Source organism: Heptranchias perlo, chromosome 24 (assembly GCF_035084215.1).
Source record: "Heptranchias perlo isolate sHepPer1 chromosome 24, sHepPer1.hap1, whole genome shotgun sequence".
Classification (NCBI taxonomy): Eukaryota; Metazoa; Chordata; class Chondrichthyes; order Hexanchiformes; family Hexanchidae; genus Heptranchias; species Heptranchias perlo.
The window spans coordinates 16,490,335-16,517,534 of NC_090348.1; the positions used below are offsets into that span (position 1 = coordinate 16,490,335).

Here is a 27,200-nt window from a genome sequence, read left to right on the forward strand (position 1 = left end):
GTATTTGTTGTGGCATTTGTAACTTGCTCCATCCATTGTGACCAAGTGGTGGTAATCCACTGAAAAACAAATTGGAGTCCATTTACAGCAGTTCGTGAATGAATGCTACGTATTATTTTCTCTACTCCGTAGGGCCAACACCAACTACAGTGACAGGCACACCTTCAGTTTCTGAAACTACCATTACTGGTGAGTAATAATGGGCCCGATTTTAGCACCCGCTACCGGGTGCGTTCTCGGCGGGTGATCACGAAAAATCCCGAAATCCAAGTGCGGGACCGGATCGCGCCTCGATCCCGCCCACTTCCGGGTTCCACGCTGATGTGCGGGGGTGCGTGCGCAGCCCCCGCTGGTGGGAATCCCGCAGGTAATTAAAGCCAGTGGGATGCCACTTGAGTGTATTTACTTTGCTTGTTCAGATCATTAACTGACCTGATTAAGGGACTGTGTGTGATTTTGGATAAACATGGGACTGTTTCACACACTGGGGGAAACAGTCCCAGTTGAAATGGACGTGTTGCAGCCGTCAGCCTGTGGCAGCTGCACAGGTCCATTTGACGGGGTTGCGGGGGAGACCCTCAGCCATTGCAGGAGGCCGCTCTGTCACTTGGGACAAAGTTTGGCCTCCACCACCCTCCTCCTGACGGTCGAAGTCACCAACCTGCACACTTACCCCGGGGTCCGGAGACATGTACCTACCTTGCGGACCCCCTCAGATGTACATCGTGCGGATGGGGGCCGCCGTAGCTGCAGTCATGACCGCCTCGGAGGGCGAACAGCCTCACCAGCCTCGCCATCCACGCCGTCCACCTCTGACACGTGGAGCTCCACAACAGAGTGCTGTGACACATCCACCTGTACAGCAGGAGGGAGGGCTACCGCAGAGAGAGATGCGTCGCAGAGGGCACTACCCTCGCCACACGTTCCACAGACCGAGGCTCAGCCTCCTGGACCTCTCTGAGCAGCAGTGCACACGGAGGCTCAGAGTCAGTCGACATGTAGCCGTGGACATCTGCAGCCTCTTTCATGCCGAGCTGCTCCTGGCTGGCCCGTGCACCATCTTCCTACCTGTCGCTGTCAAAGTCACCACTGCCCTCCCGAACTTCTGCTCCACAGCCTTGCAGGCTGCAACCGCGGACATCCCCGATGTGTCTCAGTCGTCTGCGCAGAAGAGCCCTGCAAATACACCTACACCCACTCTGCAGTGACACACTAGGTGGCATCAGTGGTGGGTCCTCATAGTGATACCCAGGAGCGGGCATTATTGCACAAACCGGACAGGATTTGCGAAGACATGGCAGTAGTGGTGCCAATATCATGTGTGCTGTGAGTTGTTCTGTTATTCAATATAGGTAACACCCATGACAAACCCTCAAACACCCTTGTGCATCCCCTTCATGCACACGGCACGTTTGCCTTACGCTGCCTACTGCACATTTGTGATGCATGCCCTGTGGCTGCAGCACAGGTGGTGGCAGGTTGAGTGAGGCTGGCCGTGAGAGAGATGCACGAGAGGGTGAGTATGGGAGAGAGCCATGAGATTGTATGAGGATTGAGTTGAGCGGTAGTGGCGGGGTGAGTACTCGCGAGGTGAGTAGGTGCAGGTAGATGAGGATGGGGTTTGAGTGGGTATGAGGGGTGATGTGACAGAGTAGTGTTGGCAGTGCCGAAGGAGATGTGGGGTGGGGGCAGTGTTGTGGCAGATGGAGTGTAGGGGAATGAGTAAGTGTACTCCCTTTGGCTGACCTACTGATGTCATTGGAGCGCCTCCTGCACTGTATGCAGGTGGGCGATATGTTGGTGGTGCAGGTGACCTCCTCTGCCACCTCGAGCCAGGCCTTCTTGGTGGCAGAGGCAGGCGGCTTCCTCCCGCCTGGGGTGAGGCATCATTAAACTGGGAGCAGCCTTCCCCCTGGGCTGTGCTCCATGCTGTAAGTTTTCAAATTTGTTGCAGCATCTGTCAGTGGAGGACTGCCCCTTTAAATAGAGCGCCTCCAGCCGACAGATCGTACTGCGCATGAGCAGCCCGCCCGACGCGCAGATCAGCGGCGCGGAACCCGGAGGAGCAGGTAAGTGGCTCCAATTAGTGGATTGCCTGCTACGATCGCGCGGGAAACCCGCTAATTTCACTGGGCGCGTTTTCAACGCGCCCGCTGGCCCACCCGCCAAGAACCCGCACCCCTGGTAAAATTGGGCCCAATGTTTCTCATTGTCACATGAAATCGACTGTGCCAAAGCCCACCAATAAAGTTTTTGTTGTTGGACTACCATTGAATTACTTTTGATGTTTGTCATGCATTCGTAAGTTTATAAATCAGTACTGGTTGAGTTGTTCAATATCAGTAAAGGTTTTATTCGTATTTATTGAATATGATTCATTCATCACCTACACCGTCAATGGTTTCTGATGGGAAATAAGTTGAGTGATGGCAAATGATGAAGGTTTGAAGTAATCTTTTGAAACATTTTCTGTTCCCTGTAGGAGTAACTGCGAGCACAAGTGTGTCGGCTTTGCCTTCCACCACTGGTAATTGATGCATATTTATTTTGAGTGTGAATGAACTTTCCAATGAATAGCATTAAGGGAAATGAATGTTGCCTGGTATTCTTAATCACAGGCATTATTAATTGTAGGTTGAGGAAGAGATTCATACATTTCCATAATTTTAATGATTTTACCAGATACTTTGTGATGTGTTGTTCTTGAATGGTTGCGAGCAATATTGGCAATATTATCTTGTCATTAAAGTGAGCATATGTAATAAAAATTGCCCAAAATTTACCATGTGATCAGGAGGATTGGCAGATACTGTTGGCAAGAGAACTCGAAATTCTGACTTTTAAAATTTTGGAGAGGTTTTGAAATTTACTTTTGCTTTTTGAAGAATTAGACGATTTCTGTCAATAATTGGAGTAGATGAAATTGACTTCTTACCATGAAATATTAGAGGAGAAGAAGATTCCTTGTGAATTGATGGGTGCAGTAACATTTGTTGACTCTGAGACCAAAAGGAGTCGCTTGTAAGCAAATAATTTGGAGAATTCTTAACCAAAGACTTCTATTTTCCTGATTCTGGATATTGATGTTGCCTCCATGTCAAATTTATGTTCAGAAAGATTGATGAAATGTTTCCTTGAAATCAGAAAGAAGGAAAGTGCTCAATTTTGAATTAGTTGAAGTATTGATGAGAACTGGGGTGTGTTCAGTGAGAGTTCTCAGTTTTGCCCTATGTTCTTTGGAAAATAAATCTTGCGATATTCCATGACATTTTTTTACTTAAAAGCAACATTTGGATTTTTTTGAGAAACGACAATGACTTGTTTGCTGACAACATGGGAGTTATGTTGTAATGGCTTGACAAGTAGATTGCTTTAACAGGCAACTTGGGTCAAGACATGCTCTGAAGGACAATTGTTACATTTATTAAAAGGAGTACTTCAAATGATGATTGTAAATTTTTGATCTGCTCATTGTATTTGTTGTGGCATTTGTAACTTGCTCCATCCATTGTGACCAAGTAGTGGTAATCCACTGAAAAACAAATTGGAGTCCATTTACAGCAATTAGTGAATGAATGCTACGTATTATTTTCTCTGCTACGCAGGGCCAACACCAACTACAGTGACAGGCACACCTTCAGTTTCTGAAACTACCATTACTGGTGAGTAATAATGTTTCTCATTGTCACATGAAATCGACTGTGCCAAAGCCCACCAATAAAGTTTTTGTTGTTGGACTACCATTGAATTACTTTTGATGTTGATTGTCATGCATTTGTAAGTTTATAAATCAGTACTGCGTGAGTTGTTCAATATCAGTGAAGGTTTTATTAGTATTTATTGAATATGATTCATTCATCGCCTACACTGTCAATGGTTTCTGATGGGAAACAAGTTGAGTGATGGCAAATGATGAAGGTTTGAAGTAATCTTTTGAAACATTTTCTGTTCCCTGTAGGAGTAACTGCGAGCACAAGTGTGTCGGCTTTGCCTTCCACCACTGGTAATTAATGCATATTTATTTTGAGTGTGAATGAACTTTCCAATGAATAGCATTAAGGGAAATGAATGTTGCCTGGTATTCGTAATCACTGGCATTATCAATTATAGCTTGAGGAGGAGATTAATACATTTCCATAACATTGATGATTTTACCAGTTACGTTATGATGTGTTGCTCTTGCATGGTTTCGAGCAATATTGGCAATATTATCTTGTTATTCAAGTGAGCATATATAATAAAAATTTCCCAAAATTTGCTAAGTAATGGTGACCAGAAGGAGTGGCAAATATTGCTGTCATGAAGTAACCAATTTCTGACTTTTAAATTTTGGAATTGTTTTGAAATTTACTTTTGCATTTAGAAGAATTAGGAGATTACGAGATCTGTGTGGAGAATTCTTAACCAAAGGCTTCTATTTTCTTGATTCTGGATGATGATGTTGCCTCCATGCCAAATTTATGTTCAGAAAAATTGATGAAATGTTTTCTTGACATCAGAAAGAAGGAAAATGCTCAATATATTGAAATTGATGAAGTCATGATGGGAACTGGAGTGTGGTCAATGAGATTTTTCAATTTCGCCTTTTGTTCTTTGGAAAAATAATCATGTGGTATTCTTTGAAATATATTTTTAAATGAAGGCAACATCTACATTTTGCTGAGAAAAGATGATGACTTGTTTGTTGATTAAAAACGGAGTCATGTTGTAATTGCTCGACAAGTAAATTGCTTTAACAGGCAACTTGGGTCAAAGCATGCTCTGAAGGACAATCATTATATTTCTTGAAGGGAGTAGATCGAATGATAATTGGGCAGTAACTACTGATCTGCTCATTGTATTTGTAGTGGCAACTGTAACTTGCTCTTTCCATTGTGACCAAATGATGGTAATCCCCTAAAAAGCAAACTGGAGTCTATTTACAGCAGTCAGTGAATGAATGCTTCGTATTATTTTCTCTTTTGCATAGGGCCAACACAAACTACAGTGACAGGCACACCTACAGTTTCTGAAACTTCCAGTACTGGTGAGTAATAATGTTTCTCATTGTCACATGAAATCTACCTTGCCAAAGCCCACCAATAAAGTTTATTGTTGTTGGACTATCATTGAATTACTTTTGATGTTGATTGTCATGCATTCGTATGTTTATAAATCAGTACTGGTTGAGTTGTTCAATATCAATATAGGTGATGTGAGCACCTATTGAATGTGATTTTTTCATCCTCTACACTGACAATGGTTTCTGATGGGAAACAAGTTGAGTGATGGCAAATAATGAAGGTTTGATGTAATTTTTTGAAACTTTTTCTGTGCCCTGTAGGGTAACTGCGAGCACAAGTGTGTCGGCTTTGCCTTCCACCACTGCTAACTGATGCATATTTAATTTGAGTGTGAATGAACTTTCCAAGGAATAGCATTAAGAGAAGTGAATGTTGCCTGGTATTCTTAATCACAGGCATTATCAATTATTGCTTGAGGAAGAGATTAATACATTTCCATTACTTTAATGATTTTACCATATACTTTGTGATGTGTTGTTCTTGAATGGTTGCGAGCAATATTATCTTGTAATTAAAGTGAGCATATGTAATAAAAATTTCCCAAAATTTACCAAGTGATGGTGACCAGGAGGATCGGCAGATACTGTTGGCATGAAGACTCCAAGTTCTGACTTTTAAATTTTGGAGTTGTTTTGAAATTTACTTTTGCTTTTTGAAGAATTAGGAGATTTCTGTCAATAATGGGAGAAGCTGAAATTGACTCTTTACCATGAAAGATTAGAGCAGATGAAGATTTCTTGTCAATTGATGGGTACAGTAATATTTGTTGATTCTGAGACCAAAAGGAGTCGCTTGTAAGCACATAATTTGGAGATTTCTTAACCAAAGGCTTCTATTTTCTTGATTCTGGAAAATGATGTTGCCTCCATGTCAAATTTACGTTCAGAAAGATTGATGAAATGATTTCATGAAATCAGAAAGAAGGAAAGTGCTCAATTTTGAAATCGATGAAGAAGTAATGATATTAACTGCCGTGTGTTCAGTCAGATTTTTCAATTTTGCTCTTTGTCTTTTGGAAAATAAATCTTGTAGTATTCTTTGACATTTCACTTTTACTTGAAAGCAACATTTAGATCTTGTTGAGAAAAGATAATGACGTGTTTGCTGACAAAATGGGAGTTATGTTGTAATTGCTCGACAAGTAAGTTGCTTTTACAGGCAACTTGTGTCAAAACATGGTCTGAAGGACAATCATTACATTTCTTAAAGGGAGTAGATCAAATGATAATTGGGCAGTAATTTTTGCTCTGCTCATAAGAACATAAGAAATAGGAGCAGGAGTAGGCCAATCGGCCCCTCGAGCCTGCTCCGCCATTCAATAAGATCATGGCTGATCTGATCCTAACCTCAAATCTAAATTCATGTCCAATTTCCTGCCCGCTCCCAGTAACCCCTAATTCCCTTTACTTCTAGGAAACTGTCTGTTTCTGTTTTCATTGTATTTGTAGTGGCATTTGTAACTTGCTCTTTCCATCGTGACCAAGTAGCGGTAATCCCCTAAAAAGCAAATTGGAGTCTATTTACAGCAATCAGTGAATGAATGCTTTGCATTATTTTCTCTGCTGCGTAGGGCCAACAGCAACTACAGTGACAGGCACTCCTCCAGTTTCTGAAACTATTATTACAGGTGAATAACAATGTTTCTCATTGTCACATGAAATCTATTTACAGCGATTAATGAATTAATAATTTGTACTATTTCCTCTGCTTTGTAGGGCCAATACCAACTACAGTGACAGGCACACCTACTGTTTCTGAAATTACCATTAATGGTGAGTAATAATGTTTCTCATTGTCACATGAAATATACTTTGCCAAAGCCCACCAACAAACTTTGTAGTTTTTCAACTTTTGCTGTTCAGTGTCAGACATTTGTAAGTTTTAAATCAGTACTGGTTGAGTTGTTCAAAATAGGTGAAGTTAGTATTTATTGAATGTGATTCTTTCATCCTCTATACTGACAATGGTTTCTGATGGGAAACAAGTCGAGTGATGATAAATAATGAAGGTTTGATGTAATCTTTTGAAACTTTTTCTGTTCCCTTTAGGAGTAACTATGAGCACAAGTATGTCGGCTTTGCCTTCCACCACTGGTAATTGATGCATATTTATTTTGAAAATGAATGAACTTTCCAATGAATAGCATTAAGAGAAGTGAATGTTGCCTGGTATTCTTAATCACTGGCATTATCAATTGTAGCTTTCGAAAAGATTAACACAATCCCATAACTTTGATGATTTTAACGGATCATGCAAGAATGGGGAACAAGCTACTGTCCTGGCCGAAGTTGCTTGTTGACCCAAGAAATTAAGTGCAGGAATGACTTCTGAGCCATAGTAAGTTTTCTCCTGATTGTTGGGGAAGTTTGCAGATATCCCTCTAGGTTGATGCAAAGCACTTGCAGTGCTTCTGGGTAAACTGCAGTATCCATACACGTAATTCCAGCAAGATATTCAAATAAGATCTTCTGAGTCTATACACCATGGTAGCTGGATATCTGCGGGAATATCTGAATCTTGAGCCTGCCCCTTGAGCCTGACGTCCAAGTCAATGGAAAGTAAAATCGTTTATGGTGTAAGATGGGCGGCTGATCTGATCACTCTGATTGGGCAGATGCATCTTAGACCCTCCCTTACTTCCAGCATAATTTAGGGCAAAACTTAAACAGGGCTTCAAACTGGCAGATCCTCTCTCCTCCCCAAATTCTGCCCAAGATCTATTGGTTTTACATCCTACCAAGCCATCAAAATTGGGGGGCTTTGTTTCTTACTGTCTCAACCTTTGTTTTTTTTTTAAGGTATTACACATTCAACACTTTTCAGTACTGTGCCTGAAACTACAGTACCTTCCTGTGTGGTATGTCAAATTTAATGCTGTTAAATTAAGACATCCTGTATAAGAATCATTTTTGTAAATTATAAACATCTTTTTGACTTTCACTCAAAATACTATGGTAGAGTTTCTATCAAGTGTGGGGAAAATTTACTTTGGATACAGCCTGGAACAACATCTTAAACATAGCAGGAAGATTTCCTGTGTTCATTGTTTTGTAAGCTGATTTAAGAAGCATGGCCTAGAAATTAGACCGTGACTTTTGACGGTTAGCTCGGCCCCCGCTTGCCTTTTGCGGGAGCCTCGTCGTTGGCCTCATTTGTGTTTGTTAAAATTTAAACGTCAGGGAATAGGGTCTGGTAGCTCAATCCCAATATTTTAATCCCAATATTTTAACCCCCCTACTCCCCCCGTCGAGGCCGATGTTTCCATGGTGAGAACAGATACTGTTGTGTTCCATGAAGTATTTTATCACCTCTCTCTTTGATTATCCACATAGTCCTCAATTTAATTTCCATGTATATTCAACTTTTTTTCGCTTCTGAGTCGGAAGATTGTGTGTTCAAATTCCACTCCAAGGACTTGAGCATGTAATCCAGGCTGACACTTGAAGTATACCGAGGGAGTGCTGCACTTTCAGAGGTGTTGTCTTTCAGATGTGATGTTAAATGAAGACCCTAACTTCCCTCTAAGTGGATGTGTAAGAGCCCACTGCACTATTCGAAGAAGAGCTAGGGAGTTCTCCCCAGTATCCTGGCCAATATTTAACCCCCAACCACCATCCCTGAAACAGGTTATCTGGTCGTTATCTCATTGCTGTTTATGGGACCTTGCTGTGTTAATATTGGCTGCTGCACTTCCCTACAATAAAATAGTGACTACAGTTCAAAAGTTCTTCATTGGCTGTAAAGCGCTTTGGGACATTCTGAGATCATGAAAGGCGCAATATTAACACAAGTTCTTTCATTTCTTCTTTCTTTCATTCCACTTCATTAACTGTTACAGTTATTGCATTGTCAACTGCATTAGATGGCTGCACTGCACATTTACAGTTTTAACACCAGTACTATTTTTAACACAGTTTGATGGTGCAGCACAGAGTTGTACTGCCTGCTCACATGGCTTTCTAACTCGGCAGTTATACCAGAAGTTATACGAAGCCCAAGCAGTATGAGACTACTTCCTCCAATTGGTCTCACACCAGTACAGAAACTTTGCATCATTACCAGTTCATTGCTGTGAACTCCAGTTATACTATACTTCCTGTGTCAATGTAATGAGAATACACATTGTGCTGACATTTAATGTGCAGCATAACTGTCTCATTAAATAGCTACAGGCAAGAATAAAGCACAAAATTATGTCCCACTGTGTTTACTATTTTCATTAACTATTTTAAGTCCGAAATGTGAAATTCCTACCAGTTCATAGTGTTAAATAAATTCCGTCTCTTTATAATACTGTCCTTTTCACATAATCACAATTCTTTTGGTATCTTTTTCATTTCTAGGTTGGACCAGATCCCAATAACACTTGTATTTACTACACCTGTCAAAACAATATGCAACTGGTTCATGAAATACAATGTGCAGAGTCCGCAAACTGTTTTGAGGTTTGTACCACAAAGGGGAGATTCTTTCTGTGATGCACTGGTGGTAGGAAATTGAAGACTGGGTAGTTGGGTTGGGTGCCTGTGCTGCACTGACCTCAATAATGACTGGAAAATGATATTAAGATGCCAGGGCTTCTCTTCCATCACATCCACCCTGAAACGTAACATCATCATTGAGTGTCCTGTTTACATCAGCTGAATTGGTAACTCATTTCCTGATGTTTCTCTTGAAACTCTGTTTAGCTACAATGGAAATGAGCATAATGGATTTTTTTTGGCCTGTTCGTTTTTTAAAATTTAGTTTGGATCATGGGAATTTTGGGGTGTTTTCCAATTAATTTTTGCCATTTCATATTTTTATTTTTTCATTTTTAACCTATTGCTGAAGGAAGTTTTACTCTCAGTTCAAACCCTTTGCTGATAGGATAGGCACTCCTCTGGGACTTCGAGTTGTCCTCAGGGAACTTGAGAATAAGAAGGAGTTGTAGAGGAATTTTCAAAGGGAGATCTTCCTGCATCTAAGGTGGGTTACACAGATCTGCTATTACCCAAGTATGTGAGTCCACAGGCCCTGCCAGACCTACTTGGGATATCACAGGAGATATGCATTTACCACCTACATTTCACCGGGAGGCCTTTCTGTGGGTTAGGAATTCCACCCCTGTTTGCCATTTTATTGTACAAGCTGAAAAGTAGTTTTGACATGCTGGAAATTGAAGGAGTGCATGCACAACCAGAATTCCAACTTGGGGGTCAGTAAATGTCGATGCATCATGCATCTAAGTTGTTTTACAATGATTTGAGGCGATGCCTTTAGAATGTGAGTTTGGCATGGTTTCAGTTCCACACTACTTCTTGAAGGATACAGGTGTGCATGAGATGCAAGGAAGAAGCTGTAGGCTTGTGTCAAGGTAAGTAGTAAATGTGAAACAGGTTATTAGGCAACCCTTTGTGGGATGCAATTTTGGACTGTTTACCTGATACATGGTACTGTTGGTTAGTTTTACCTTGGCAGATTCCTTTAAGTGTTCTGTCTTCTTATGCATCCAGGTACTAATTGTAAGACCTCATAAAAAAGGTTCTGAGTCCGGTGGTAACTTCAGGTGAACTTTATTATAGTACTTCAGTCATGGTGGCAATCATCAACGAACGAACGAACAAAAGAAAAGTTTAGAATACAGTATTCTCTATACAGTTCACATACCATTGGCTTACCGACATCAGGTGATCTGAGTTCTCATGCTGTGATTGATCCCTTGATGCAGAGTTGTCATGCTGTGATTGGCCCCCTGGGTTTTACAACAGCGAGTCATTCGCTGTCGTGTCCTGATTGGACGAAGGGCGGATTTTTGCCGAAGCAAGAGGATCTGCACATCCACAGCTTGACTGCTGACAGTGGTTTCTCCCACTGCTGCCCCCCAGTGCCACATTGCGCAATAGCCTAACATCTAGCCTAGTAACAATTCCTTAGCTTTATTATTACCCATCTCTATCAGTCCCAGTGACAGCTAATAATTATCTATCACTGCCCTTAGTGTAATTATTACTTCAATATTTTAAAACATTTAAACATGGAATCATAGACGTTTCAGTACGGAAGGAAGCCATTCAGTCCATTGTGTCTGTACTGACTCTTTGCCGGAGCAATTGAAAACTAATTCCAGTGCCCTGCTCTCTCCCCATTGCTGATCTTCCTCTGCTTCAAATATTCATCCAATTTTCCCTTAAAGGATGCAATGGTCTCTGCTTCAAACATTCCCTGTGGCAAAGCATTTCATGCTCTGTGTAAAGAAATTCTTTCAAACCTATCTCCCCAATGTCTTGGTACAATTTTAAATTGATGATCCCTCATCACTGACTGTTCAACCAGAGGAAGTAGTCTTTCTCTATTCACTCCAACAAATCACTTTGTAATTTTAAAAACCTCTATTAAATCTCCTTGTAGCCTTCTTAGCTGCGGTGGAAATAGTCCTGGTATCTCAATTCTCTCCTCATAACTATAGTTTCCTGGTGAATCTGCACTATACACTCTCTGTGGCTTTAATGTCCTTTCTATAATGGGGTGCCCAAAACTATATGCAGTGGCATAACCAGTGTTTTGTATAAATTTATCATTATTTCTTTACTCTATGTCCCTATTTATGAAACCCAAAATGCCGTTGATCTTATTTTGCTTTATCTGTTGGTATTCGCACTTTCAGGCAATTATGTATTTGAGCTCCTGGGTCTCTCTGCTCATCCACACCCTTTAGTGTCTTTCCATTCAATGTGTACTCCAATTTCTTGTTTTCCTCAAAAAAATGTATTACCTCACATTTATTCACATTGAAATGTACTGTTATCTATCTGCCCATTCTGCTAATCTATCAATGTCATCAAGTCTTTTACAGCCCTCCTTGCTGTTAACCAAGCCTCCTACTTTTGTGCTGTCAGCAAATTTTGAAATTGTCTCCCTATATCCAAATCCAATTCACCTCTATATACTGAGTACAAAAGTGTACCCCACTTATAGGAACATAGATCGGGAGTAGGCCATTCAGCCTCTCGAGCCTGTTCTTCTATTCAATTAGATCATGGCAGATCTGTATCTTAACTCCATCTTCCCACCTTGGTTCCCTAACCCTTAACACCCAGTCCTAACAAAAATCTATCAATTTCAGTTTTGAAATTTTCAATTGACCTAGTCTCAACAGCTTTTTGGGGGAGAGCATTCCAGATTTCCACTACCCTTTGTGTGGCGAAGTGCTTTCTGACATCACTCCTGAATAGCCTAGCTCTAATTTTAAGGTTATGCCCCCTTGTTCAGTCCTGTCTGGCTACAGGTGTGGTGTTGGAGGACTTGAGGACTGCTAATGTTGTATTGTTGTGTAAAAAGGGAGAAAGGGATAGAACGGGTAATTACAGGCCAGTCAGCCTACCCTCGGTGGTGGGCAAATTATTGGAAAAAATTCTGAGGGACGGTGTTAATCGTCATTTAGAAAGGCACGGATTAATCAAGGACAATCAGCGTGGATTTGTTAAGGGAAGGTCGTGTCTGACTAACTTGATTGAATTTTTTGAGGCAGTAACCAGGAGGATCGATGAGGATAGCGTGTTTGATGTAGTCTACATGGATTTTTAACAAGGCTTTTGACAAGGTCCCAAAAGCTGTAGACTGCAGGAAGGTATCAATGGACTGGTCAGGTGGACAGAAAAGTGGCAAATGGAATTCAATCCGGAGAAGTGTGAGGTAATACATTTGGGGAGGGTAAACAAGGCAACGGAATACGCAATAAATGGGAGGATACTGAGAGGTGTAGAGGAACAGAGGGACCTTGGAGTGCATGTCCATAGATCCCTGAAAGTAGCAGGACAGGTAGATAAGGTGGTTATAAAGGCATATGGGATACTTTCTTTTATTAGCTGAGGCATAGAATATAAGAGCAGGGAGCTTATGGTAGAACTGTATAAAAGACTAGTTAGGCCACAGCTTGAGTACTGCGTACAGTTCTGGTCACCACATTACAGGAAAGATGTGATTGCACCAGAGAGGATACAGAGGAGATTTACGAGGATGTTGCCAGGACTGGAGAATTTTAGCTATGAGGAAAGATTGGATAGGCTGGGGTTGTTTTCTTTGGAACAGAGGAGGCTGAGCGGAGATTTAATTGAGGTATATAAAATTATGAGGGGCCTAGATAGAGTGGATAGGAAGGACCTATTTCCCTTAGCAGAGAGGTCAATAACCAGGGGGCATAGATTTAAAGTAATTGGTAGAAGGATTAGAGGGTAGGCGAGGAGAATTTTTTTCACCCAGAGGGTGGTGGGGGTCTGGAACTCACTGCCTGAAAGGGTGGTAGAGGCAGAAACCCTTATCACATTTAAAAAGTACCTGGATGTGCACTTGAAGTGCCGTGACCTACAGGACTACGGACCAAGAGCTGGAAAGTGGGATTCGGCTGGATAGCTCTTTTTCAGCTGGCACAAACACAATGGGCTGAATGGCCTCCTGTGCCATAAATTTCTATGATTCTATGACTATCCCCACCAGAGAAAATAGTTTTTCCCTATCAAATCCTTTAATCATCTTAAACACGTCAATTAGACCACCCCTTAATTTTCTAGGCTTCAAGGGAATACAAGCCTAGTCTATGCAACCTGTCTTCATAATTTAACCCTTTTAGCCCCGATATCAATCTGGTGAACCTGTGCTGCACCCCCTCCAAAGCCAATATATCCTTCCTGAGGTGTGGTGCCCAGAACTGAATGCAGAACTTCAGATGGGGTTTAACCAGAGCTCTGTACAGCTGTAACATAACTTCCACCCCTTTGTATTCCAGCCCTCTTGAGATAAAGGCCAAAATTCCATTTGCCTTTTAAATTATTTTTTGTACCTGTTCACTACCTTTTAGTAATTTCTGTACTTGGACCCCGAAATCTCTCTGCTCTTCCACAGTTCCTACCTTCTCGCCATTTAGAAAATACTCTGATCTATCTTTCTTAGGTCCAAAGTGGATGACCTCACACTTTCCCACGTTGAACTCCATCTGACACAGTTTTACTATCACACACTTATACTATCAATATCCCTTTACAACTTTCTGCTCCCATCTACACTATTTACTGTGCCACCTAACTTAGTGTCATCAGCAAACTTAGATATACAGCTCTCTATTCCTTCAACCAAATCATTTATAAATATAGTGAAAAGCTGAGGCTCTAGTACAGATACCTGGGGATACCAATAGACACACCCTGCCAATTTGAATATATATCCATTATCCCTACTCTCTGTCTCCTATCTCCTAACCAAGCCAATAGGTTGTTTCTAATTCCATGCACTCTCATTTTTGTTAACAGTCTCTTTTGTGGAACTTTGTCAAATGTCTTCTGGAAGTCCATATACATAACATCCATAGACACTCCCTTATCGACCACGTTAGTGACCTCCTCAAAAAAATCAACTAGGTTCATTAGATATGAATTACCCTTTACAAATCCATGCGGGATCTCTCTAATCAGTTCATATTTGTCCAAATGCTCAGTCACGGTGTCCCTAATAACAGATTCTAGTAACTTCCCCACAACTGACGTTAGACTAATAGGCCTATAATTTCCTAGTTTATCTCTCCTACTCTTCTTAAATAATGGTTACATTGGCAGTTTTCTAATCCAAAGGGCAATTCCTGAATTGAGAGAATTTTGGAAGGTTATGACTAACACATCAATAATTTCCTCATCTACTTCTTTTAATACCCTGGGGTGGAAATCATTGGGTCCTGGAGATTTGTCTATCTTTAATCTCATTAGTTTCTTCATCACCATTTTTTTTTACTCATAATGAATCTAGTTAGTTCCTCCCCTTGATTTATTTTTAGTTTTCCTTGTATCTGTGGTACTTTATCCTCATCCTCGACTGTAAGACAGACACAAAGTAATTATTTAGTAAATCTGCCATTTCCTGATTAGCAATTACATAATCACCCGCGTCTGTCATTAAGGGGCCCACGTTACTCTTTGCCACTCTCTTTCTCTTCATATATTTATAAAAACCTTTAGTGTTGTCCTTGATATCCCTTGCAAGTTTTTTCTTGTATTCCCTTTTTGCTGCTCTTACCACATTCTTTGTATCTCTTTACTGTTCTCTATGTCTCTCCCAGTCAGTGGGATCTCTACTGTTCTTTGCCTTCGTACAAACCCTTTCTTTTAGTTTCATACTATCTCTCACTTCCCTTCTTGACCAAGGTTGTTTAATTGCCCTCTGAAATGGCATAGCAAGCCACTCAGTTGTACAATCTCGCTAAGAAAAAGTCATAATAAGAATAAAACCGGACGGACAACCCGGCATCGGACCACTAGGCACCGGACACGACAACGGCAAAACACCAAGCCCAGTCGACCCGGCAAGGTCCTCCTCACTAACATCTAGGGACTAGTGCCAAAATTGGGAGAGCTGTCCCACAGACTAGTCAAGCAACAGCCTGACATAGCCATACTCACAGAATCATACCTTTCAGCCAACGTCCCAGACTCTTCCGTCACCATCCCTGGGTATGTCCTGTCCCACCGGCAGGACAGACTGACCAGAGGTGGCGGTACAGTGATATACAGTCAGGAGGGAGTGGCCCTGGGAGTCCTCAACATTGACTCCAGACCCCATGAAATCTCATGGTATCAGGTCAAACATGGGCAAGGAAATCTGCTGATTACCACCTACCGTCCTCCCTCAGCTGATGAATCAGTCCTCCTCCATGTTGAGCACCACTTGGAGGAAGCACTGAGGGTAGCAAGGGCACAGAATGTACTCTGGGTGGGGGACTTCAATGTCCATCACCAAGAGTGGCTCGGTAGCACCACTACTGACCGAGCTGGCCGAGTCCTGAAGGACATAGCTGCCAGACTGGGTCTGCGTCAGGTGGTGAGCGAACCAACACGAGGGAAAAACCTACTTGACCTCGTCCTCACCAATCTACCTGTCGCAGATGCATCTGTCCATGACAGTATTGGTCGGAGTGACCACCGCACAGTCCTCGTGGAGATGAAGTCCCATCTTCGCACTGAGAACACCATCCAACGTGTTGTGTGGCACTATCACTGTGCTAAATGGGATAGATTCAGAACAGATTTAGCAACTCAAAACTGGGCATCCATGTGGCACTGTGGGCCATCAGCAGCAGCAGAATTGTATTCCAGCACAATCTGTGACCTCATGGCCTGGCATATTCCTCACTCTACCATTACCAACAAGCCAGGGGATCAACCCTGGTTCAATGAGGAGTGTAGAAGAGCATGCCAGGAGCAGCACCAGACGTACCTAAAAATGAGGTGCCAACCTGGTGAAGCTACAACTCAGGACTACATGCATGCTAAACAGCAGAAGCAACATGCTATAGACAGAGCTAAGCAATTCCACAACCAACGGATTAGATCAAAGCTCTGCAGTCCTGCCACATCCAGTCGTGAATGGTGGTGGACAATTAAACAACTAACGGGAGGAGGAGGCTCTGTAAACATCCCCATCCTCAATGATGGCGGAGTCCAGCACGTGAGTGCAAAAGACAAGGCTGAAGCATTTGCAACCATCTTCAGCCAGAAGTGCCGAGTGGATGATCCATCTCAGCCTCCTCCCGATATCCCCACCATCACAGAAGCCAGTCTTCAGCTAATTCAATTCACTCCACGTAATATCAAGAAATGGCTGAGTGCACTGGATACAGCAAAGGCTATGAGCCCCGACAACATCCCGGCTGTAGTGCTGAAGACTTGTGCTCCAGAACTAGCTGCGCCTCTAGCCAAACTGTTCCAGTACAGATACAACACTGGCATCTACACAACAATATGGAAAATTGCCCAGGTATGTCCTGTCCACAAAAAGCAGGACAAATCCAAACCGGCCAATTACCGCTCCATCAGTCTGCTCTCAATCATCAGCAAAGTGATGGAAGGTGTCATCGACAGTGCTATCAAGCGGTACTTACCAATAACCTGCTCACCGATGTTCAGTTTGGGTTCCGTCAGGACCACTCTGCTCCAGACCTCATTACAGCCTTGGTCCAAACATGGACAGAAGAGCTGAATTCCAGAGGTGAGGTGAGAGTGACTGCCCTTGACATCAAGGCAGCATTTGTCCGAGTGTGGCACCAAGGAGCCCGAGTAAAATTGAAGTCAATGGAAATCGGGGAAAACTCTCCAGTGGCTGGAGTCATACCTAGCACAAAGGAAGATGGTAGTGGTTGTTGGAGGCCAGTCATCTCAGCCCCGGGACATTGCTACAGGAGTTCCTTAGGGCAGTGACCTCGGCCCAACCATCTTCAGCTGCTTCATCAATGACCTTCTCTCCATCATAAGGTCAGAAATGGGGATGTTCGCTGATGATTGCACAGTGTTCCATTTGCAACCCCTCAGATAATGAAGCAGTCCATGCCGGCATGCAGCAAGACCTGGACAACATCCAGGCTTGGACTGATAAGTGGCAAGTAACATTCGCGCCAGACAAGTGCCAGGCAATGACCATCTCCAACAAGAGAGTGTCTAACCATCTCCCCTTGACATTCAACGGCATTACCATTGCCGAATCCCCCACCATCAACATCCTGGGGGTCACCATTGAACAGAAACTTAACTGGACCAGCCACATAAATACTGTGGCTACAAGAGCAGGTCAGAGGCTGTGTATTCTTCAGCGAATGACTCATCTCCTGACTCCCCAAAGCCTTTCCATCATCTACAAGGCACAAGTCAGGACTGTGATAGAATACTCTCCACTTGCCTGGATGAGTGCAGCTCCAACAACACTCAAGAAGCTCGACACCATCCAGGACAAAGCAGCCCACTTGATTGGCACCCCATCCACCACCCTAAACATTCACTCCCTTCACTATCTATAAGATGCACTGCAGCAACTCACCAAGGCTTCTTTGACAGCACCTCCCAAACCCGCCACCTCTACCACCTAGAAGGACAAGGACAGCAGGCACATGGGAACACCATCACCTGCACGTTCCCCTCCAAATCACACACCATCCCGACTTGGAAATATATCGCCGTTCCTTCATCGTCGCTGGGTCAAAATCCTGGAACTCCCTACCTAACAGCACTGTGGGAGAACCTTCACCAAACAGACTGCAGTGGTTCAAGAAGGCGGCTCACCACCACCTTCTCAAGGGCAATTAGAGATGGGCAATAAATTCTGGCCTCACCAGCGATGCCCACATCCCATGAACGAATAAAAAAAAATTACACACGTCGAGCTCTTGCCCTTTGTACCCCTCTCTTATCTGAACATTATCCATTTACCTGAACCGTTTGTTTTCTGTTGCTCAACCAATTTTCTACCCATTCTGATCCATTTCCATAACATACCATGCACCTGAATTTTTCTAACAAGCCTCTTGTAAGACACCTTATCGAATATCTTCTGAAAATTCATATACACTACATTCCCTTTCACCATCCAGTTGGTCACCTCTTCAAAGCACTCTATTAAATTTGTCAAATTCATGCTTACTGCCTCTAATTAACCCATCCATTTCTAAATGCTCCTTAATCTTGTGGCTAATTATGGTTGCTGAAAGTTTGGCCACAAATGACATTGGACTAACTGGTCTACTGTTACCCTGTTTATCCTTCTTGATTAAAGGTGTTACATTGGACACTCTCCAATCCAATGGCCTAATTTTCATATTTGATGAGAATTGAAAAATTGTTGCCAGAGTCCTTGCTGTCTCCTCGCTGACTTCTGTCAACAACCTAGGGTTAATACCATCATTGCCTGGTGACTTATCCACCTTGTGTTCCACTAATTGTTTTTCAGAATCAGTTCCTTTTCTACAGTTATTTCTAGCAATTGTTCCCTATCCTCCTCTAATAAACCTATGTTCTCACTTAATCCTCATTAAACCTAAGGAAAACTTTTATTTAGTATCTGTCATACCTTGATCCTCAACAATTAGACTCCCTCCTTCATCCCTGAGCAGTTCTTCCCTCTCTTTAACTATTATGTCACTTTTTATAGGCTTGTAAGACCCCTTACTATCTCCTTTTTATAATATCTGATAGCCTATTTACATATTTTTTATTAGCCATTCTAATCTACTCCACTTTCTATATTATTCATGTTTAATCTATAATATTGTTCGCCCTGATTTCATCATTTGCCAGCTTTTTAAGTTTAATCCTAGTTTTAATCTCTCTAGCCACTGTGTTTTTCTGCTTAGTTTGAACTGATGCAAATCTATCTTAAATCGTTTTGAAACCAAATATCAAATTCAAAGAAATATTTGTGAGATATTTCACTTTGGGAAAAATAAATATTTGCAAGTCCATTGTGAATATTATCATGCTTGTGTGATTTGTGCTTTTCTAATCACACTTACTATTAGTGTTCTGACTTCCGAAATTACTCACATGGACTCCCTAATGGTTCAATGGTTAAATGCACCAACCAGTGTGTTACTAAGATCCCAGGTTTGATCACTGGTCTATGCTGAGACTGTTTATCTCAGCCATGGTAGTGATGGGAGCACTTTAATTGACCTTAGAGTTCCTAAGACAGGGAAGGAAAAATTAGCCAGGGTTCCCACGCCTCGTCATAATCTAATAATTCTTGCTGGAACCTACACATATATGGACATCAGATCAGGGTGGGCTTTGATACCCTCTGTTGAGTAGCTTGTAACATTAATCTCACACATGAAGTATGATTGAGATACCAAAGGGTTGGTGGAGAAGAAGGAAAAAATTGAGAAAAATAATGATGCACGTTTAAGTAACATGTATATTAATTATTCAATATTTTTTCTGTTGTTAGTCTGAAAAGATCTGGGATGAACATCATTGCTGCTTTAATTGTCCGCGGCCAGGTAATTATCTAATATTTCTGTATTGCAATTGATTTGCCTGTTATTCTTCCCTCAAGAAGCAATATTAGGATCAGGGAAAATGCTGAGTGAAGTGCTCCATGAATCAGTATTGGGACACCTATGGCTGGATTTTCCTGGACTATCTCCTACCCAGAATTGGTTGGGATGACTACGCAAAAGGGGGCAAAATCAGGCAGTAAGGGCTACCATCATGTTCCCACTCTGAGCGGGATTTCTCACCCCACCGGGCTCAAAACTGGCCACTCTTTCCGCCCTCAGCGCATGCAAAAGCCAGTGGGACACGAGGCCCAGGTTTCTGGTGGATTTTCCTGCCATCTGCTCATCTTACTGCCAGTCCCTGGGACTACCTGGAGAAAGATGGGGCAGTGCTGGAATGGTCCTGAATTCTTTGAATGGAGAAGAGAGGGCCTAAAAAAATCGTTGTTTCTTCTTTGGGGCTCCTCTGCTCCTTTAAATCCCTGACTGTCTCTTCCAGTGCTCTAAGAGCGGTCACTCTGCAGAACCACCAGGATTCTTTTGCCTTTACAATCCCATTTCCCTCTTGCAGGTGGAGATCCTGCCAGGAGACTGCTTTGTATAAGAAATTACCCCCAATCTGGGTTGATGAGTTGGGGTCACACCAGCTGAATGCACTGTCTGAAAGGGTGGTGGAAGCAGATTCAATAATAACTTTCAAAAGGGAATTGGATAAATACTTGAAGGGAAAACATTTACAAGACTATGGGCAAAGAGCAGGGGAGTGGGACTAATTGAATAGCTCTACCAAAGAGCCGGCACAGGCATGATGGGCCGAATAGCCTCCTTCAATGCTGTATCTATGAAATGGTATCAGGAAGTTCATCTTCATAAAAGTGTAATAAAGCAGTCAAATGGACTCTTTGGTTAGAGTGGAAGCAAAAAGCCTTGGACTCATATAAGAAACAGTTACATGCTGTGGTTGGGGGGACTATAGGTTCCCAATGGATGAGCTTGAATGGCCTGAAACACCTTCCTCATCTGTACCTGTCTCATGGTTTTGTGAAAGTATAGCAAAGTTATGATAATATTCAGAAGAAATAGTTCTTCCTCAGAACAAACATAAGCTCTTCTGAGCTGAATTTGTAGTTCATGTTTAATACCATGTTGAAACTCATTGCTGTGATATTGTGTGGCCTATTGCTGGGGCAAGGTTAACTCAGCTCAGGGGAGGGTAAGATTTTTTTTTTTAAAGTTCTGGATATCTAGACATTCTGTGGAAAGAGGCTGAAATTGAATGAGGAAATATTTGAGATTATTACAGTTAAGAGTTCTGTCAAATTCAAATCATAAGACAATCTACATATTTTTACTATCTGTTTATCAAGATAATTTAAACAGGGTAATTATGGAGGAGGAAGGCCATTCAGCCCATCTTAATCCATCCATCCAGAGAGGTCCTAATGCTCCTCCCATCGTAGCGTACAATGTTTCTTAAATGATTCCCCTTTTGTTGCCTCCACTACTCTTTCTGGAAGTTTATTCCACACGTTGATCACTATTTTTGTGTGAAGAAAAATTTCCTGATATCAGTCCTAAAAGTACCTTTCTCTAGTGTGAACCTGTATCCCATAGTTCTATTCCCACAGTTTAATTTAAAGTAATATTCTGAGTTACTCTTTTCTATACCTTTTATAATCTTGCATACCTCTATAAGATCACCTCTCAGTCAGCTCCTTTCCAGGTTGAAAAGCTTGGGTCTCTCCAGTCTTTTCTCATAACTCAGACCCCTGCCTTCAGTGCTTGAATGCCTCTCCTGTTTCTTGGTGACCAGAACTGGACACAGTTTAAAGATGCGTGGCCTGACTAGAATACTGAAGAGTTTGATCACGACCTCCTCTGACTTATATTCTACTGTTATGGCTATGCAGTTCAACATCCTATTGGCTTGCTACTTTGCTTTGTTTGGACATGTTTAGCATTAAGTCTACGAAGACTCCTAGGCCTCTTTTAGCTTCATCCCCAGCTACTTCAATACTATTCATTGAGTATGTGTGTCGAGTTACCCCATGCCCCAAAAAACATCTGGGGGTCACCACTGACCAAAAGCTGAACTGGACCAGTCATATTAACATAAGAATATTAGAACAGGATCAGGAGTAGGCCATATGGATCCTCGAGCCTGCTCCACCATTCAATCTGATCGTGGCTGATCTTCGACCTCAACTCCACTTTCCCGCCTGATCCCCATATTCCTTGATTCCCTTAGAGTCCAAAAATCTATCAAACTCAGTTTTGAATATACTCAATGACTGAGCATCCGCAGCCGTCTGGGGTAGAGAATTCCAAAGATTCACAACCCTCTGAGTGAAGAAATTTCTCCTCATCTCAGTCCTAAAAGGCCGACCTCTTATCCTGAGACTATGTCCCCTCGTTCTAGACTCTTCAGCCAGGGAAAACAGTCTCTTAGGATCTACCCTGTCAAACCCTCTCAGAATCTTTTATGTTTCAATGAGATTCAAACAGCATGACTACAAGAGCAGGGCAGAGGCTGGATACTCTGTGACAAGTGATTCACCTCCTGACCCCACAAAGCCTCTCCATCATCTACATGGCTCAAATCAGAAGTGTGATGGAATACTCACCACTCGCCTGGATTTCGCAGCCACAACAACATTCAAGGAGCTTAACAACATTCAAGGAGCTTGACAACATTGAGGACAGAGCAGTTTGGTTCCTGTGCCACTGAATTCAATATTGAACCTTTTCACCACCAGTGCACTGTGGCTGCAGTATGCACAATCTACAGGATGCACTGCAGCTACTCATCAAGGTTACTTTGACAGCAACTCCTTCTCCTGCAACGTCTACCACTGAGGACAAGAGTAGCAATATTGTGGGAACACCATCACCCTCAAGTTTCCCTCCATGTCACACACCATCCTGACTTGGACGTATATTGCTTTTCCTCATTGTCACAGGGTCAATATCCTGGAATTCCTTACCTTATTACGGGACCACCATCCCACAAGAACTGCAGAGGTCAAGGTCCACCACCTCCTTCTCAGGGTAACTAGGGATAGGTAATAAATGAACAATTGTCCACATTCTGAGAACATATTAAAAAATTCTAGATCACAGGATAGGCTTGGATGTAGAAACTCATTTGATCTCATCCATCCAGAATACCAATCCCATGGACTTCCCATTACAGCATCCAGCTCGTTCTTATTAAATAAGTCCAGTGTCTTAGCTTCAACTACTTTTCCTGGCAACCTCTTCCAATGATTCAAAACTCTGTAAATATTTCATGACATCTGCCTAAATTTAGCTTTGAAATCCTGAAGGTGGTAACCTCTTGTTTAGCTACCCTGAAAACATTGTTCCAGGTATTGATACTCCAAATATTGTTACTTTATTCCATCAAGCATCTTATATACCTCTATAAGGTTCCCTCTGCGACATCTCTTTTTGAGACTGAAGAGCCTTAGCTTATCAAGTTGTTCCTTATAACTCTTCCCTCTTACGTCATCAGCATCAGTCTCGTTGTTGTTCTCTGTACTATTTTTAGGGCCTTGATGGCCTCCTTAGATCATTGTGACCAGAATTGTATGTAGTGCCAACTGGGGCACTGATGAGCTTCAGGGTGATCCTTAAAGTTTTGAAGTCAACTTATTTGGTAATAACTGAACATACTATTTACTTAATTTATTAATACCTCACACTGTTCAGACATTACGAGCAACAAGTCAGCAGACAGCCCTAGGTCTCTTTCACCTTCCCCTTCGGCAAATTCCTTCCCCAACTCATGAAATACAAAGTGCCGCCTGCCTTTACTGTCAATATACAGTACCTTGCATTGGTCTATATTGAACTTGCTGTTGGTCAGTCCAGATGCAAACCCCTTTGAGGTCTCTTTGTAAGATCTTGGCTGTCTCCTCCGAGTTTGCAGTTCTCCTTACCTGTTGGATAGCATGCTGTTAGTATCTCCCTGGTAAAAAAATCTCCCGGAAGCAGTTACTTAGCGTGTTAACTATTTCCTGTTTATCCTCGTGTTCAACGTCATATGATTTCCTTAAAGTTTATCTTTCCTCCCAGTCAACCCTTATGCTGTTACAGTATTGAAAGAATGTTTGTTTTCCACCTGTCGCTGTATCTGATTTCAGTTTCCCTTTGGTTTCCCTAATGCCTTTATTTTTGGGGACCTATTTCTATTGCCAGCCTCATGTAACTTCAGTGGGAGAATAGCAGAACCCTGGAAAATGGTGGAGCTGTGCTTGTGCTGGGTCTCTGCCATTTCTGGGAGTATCTTATTTGCCTTGTAAGCAGTAAAACCTCTGCCTGCCTCTCTACAAGGAAAATGTCATCAGGAGTGGGTGGAGCCAGGGGCAGAGATTCCCTACACCAGAAGTTCCCATCTCACTGGCTCTGTTGAGACCCGGCATAACTGTGGAGGTCAGTACTACCAGTCAGATTAAGTACATCCATCTCCATGTGGGCGGAAGAGGACCCCACTGGTGAGGTGCAGGCTGGGAAGCGGTTTTGGACCGCTGAAGAAATTTAAGTTCATTTTAAAAAAAAAGTTTTTCAAGATCAGTCCACCTACAAATTAGGTGACCTCCACACTGTCCCTACAAATACTGGCGAGGTCAATGCTGGGGGGTGCGGGGGTGCGGGGGTGGGGGGGGCACGATCCTGGCGTAACTGCCTCGATTGCGTCCTGGGGAATATTGGTCCTCCTATGTCTTTAATGTCCCTTTCTATAACAGGATATCCAAACGGTAGACAGCACTCTAACTGCGGTCTAACCAACGTTCTCACCCATTCAGCTGCTTCTACTTGCTCAATGGTTTTTAAGTCACTCATGCTGGTATATCCCTGGTGGTGGAAGACAATCAGTTGTGTACTATTGTGAACAGTAAAGGCTATATGGGGCAAGGCAAGTCTGGATATTTGGTGACGGTACTATCTATTATTACCTGTGCATTTGAGAGAGAGATGAGGGAATAATGCATCCTTCCTGTTTAATTCTTAACTGTTGCGATGAGTGCTTATTTTATTGTTAATTTCATTTATTTGCTCACAGTCCGAGTGTGTGAACCCATCACTTATAATCAAACTATCGCAAAGGAATTCTGCAGATCAGCTGATATTGAACTTCGAAAATGTGAAGGATATTGTGCAGGATTATCTGAGTAAGTAGTTTTTTTTTCAAAGTTTGCAATTTAAATATGGAAATATTATCAGCTGCTGAAGAGTGAATAATCCAGACCAAAATAATAAATCTATAATTATGGCTCAAAATTAGTGGGTGTCCGAGCACCCAGGTACTGCTAGTGAAAAGATGGAGGGTTTGAGGACTGTGGCTGATGGGGTATTTTTACCCCATTCCTCTTTATTCCATGCCTTTCTGAGTCTCCCCCATGCTGCCCTTCAGCTATTTCAGTGTATCCTTGGCTGTTTCATTTTCCTTCACCAAATAAGCCTGCTCATTTCTGTTCACTCTCAGAGCGAGTAAGAGATTGAGGAAATACTATGGAGAGGTGAGACCACTCCAACCTTCTTCATATTCACTCGTGATGCTGGAGTGATTTTGAACGAGGCCAAGATTACAACCTCAATCTAGTTGCATTGTCCAAGTATGAAAGAATGGCACCAATCAAAATGGATGATTTCTCTACTTCTTAGCTTGATACAGATAGAGAAAACAAGCATTTAGACTCAGGGGAGTAGCCCATAAACCAAAATTCATGCCAATCTTGATTGATTTAAATAGCACCTGTCAGTTGTGTTGATTGTCCCAGGATTATACTGCAGGACTCTACCTTGAACCTAATAAGAAGGCCACATTATGAACCTTCCGCTGAATTCATTTCCTGCCCCACACAATAGCCCAGATTTTCCTACCTGTTATTGCTTGACCTGTCTGGCATCCCTTTGTTGGACCTCCTTCTCTTCCAACCTCATTGGGGAGGGGGAGGAATTCCCATTGGAAAACCCATTGGTACCAATAATGGGGATCAGGGCAAAAAAAATGACAGTTGGAACAACAATTCAAGAAAACCCAAATGTAAAAAAGATTTAAAAATAAGAACGCTAGTTCAGAAATGTTTAGCATATATTTAGGATGATGGTGTCCTTTCAATGATCTTGCATTTACTGCTGCCTAGCAGCCCTGGGCATCCATTTCACACGGACTTGGTTTACATCTGATGCTCTGCATGGCAGAAAATGAATATTTAAATTATTTTCCTCTTGTTTGAGGCAAGTATTTCCCTGCCTGTTAGAAATTATGGGCGAACACTAAAATGGGTAGAGACCAACTCTCCATTTCCTGCTGTTGTCCACTGATTACTGGCCCAAAATTGGACTGAATATAGAACAACAATTTGCATTTATATAGTGTCTTTAATGTAACTAACGTCCCAAGGTGGGCTGCATTTAGTGACAGCACTATTCCCGGCCAGAATGGAGATGATTGGGTAATTCCCCTGTCAACCACACATTGAGGTTTTGTAGCCTTATCTCTGAATGATGCTCCCTTCAAGCATATCTCCATGCTAATTTCCATTTATTGGTTCATTTTAATTAATATTTTCAAATATTGAATGTAATTCCTGGTGGTAGCACATGACAAAATATCATTTAATGCGTTAATGAATCTGTTGTATGAGTAAAATGATCTGGTGTTTGTGTTTGCTTCTCCATGATGCATGGTTTGGTCATATTCCAGATTTAATGTTGACATAGGCAGTATTAAGCACACATGTACATGCTGCCATGAAGATGAAATTGAAGAAAGGCAAATAGAACTTCAGTGTGAGCGTCAAACTCAGAGCTTCAGATATACTTACATCAAGTCATGTACATGCAAAGAATGTATAAACTAACAGTAACGCATGCTGTGATAATGGATTTGCTTGATTACACACAGCCTGTGTAGATGAAATGGAAATATAAAATTAAATCAAACTGGGGAAATTGCTTTTGCAATGTAGTCACTAACTTGATTTTAATCATATGCTGCATGATAACAAACTGAAAATCTAATTTCAAGTAAAATGCCTCTCCGTTGTAATGTGTTTGAAGAATCTTTCCTCTGTCTGTATGTTGCAAATCTCTTGGCTTTTATGTAATTATAAATGATTGTTAATAAATTTATTTGCAAATGAATCCATCTTGTAGTTCTCTTGTTTCAAGTTTTGATATATTTTTGCCAAAAATTTACGGACAGTACGGAAGCTGCTTTGCAGATTTGCACCTAGATTTGCAGATACAAATGCAGAAACAGAAAACTTCTTCTCAATGTTAAATGGGAAGAAATTTTGGCTCATCTAGGACTGGATGTCAGATGTAAGGAATCTTACAACACCAGG

At 42.0% G+C, this 27,200-nt stretch overlaps 1 protein-coding gene across 1 annotated transcript; it reads left to right on the forward strand.

Moving 5' to 3' along the window:
* The first annotated feature begins 98 nt into the window (after window positions 1–98).
* LOC137341478 (apomucin-like) lies at window positions 99–26,997 on the forward strand. Its single transcript, XM_068004583.1, has 13 exons — window positions 99–189; window positions 2,483–2,527; window positions 3,606–3,662; window positions 3,959–4,003; window positions 4,970–5,026; window positions 6,634–6,690; window positions 6,779–6,835; window positions 7,112–7,156; window positions 7,862–7,920; window positions 9,407–9,508; window positions 19,797–19,848; window positions 24,911–25,019; window positions 26,558–26,997. Exons 1-13 carry the CDS (start codon window positions 99–101, stop codon window positions 26,712–26,714), a joined length of 933 nt encoding a protein of 310 aa, XP_067860684.1. The 3' UTR covers window positions 26,715–26,997.
* Window positions 26,998–27,200: the final 203 nt, after the last annotated feature.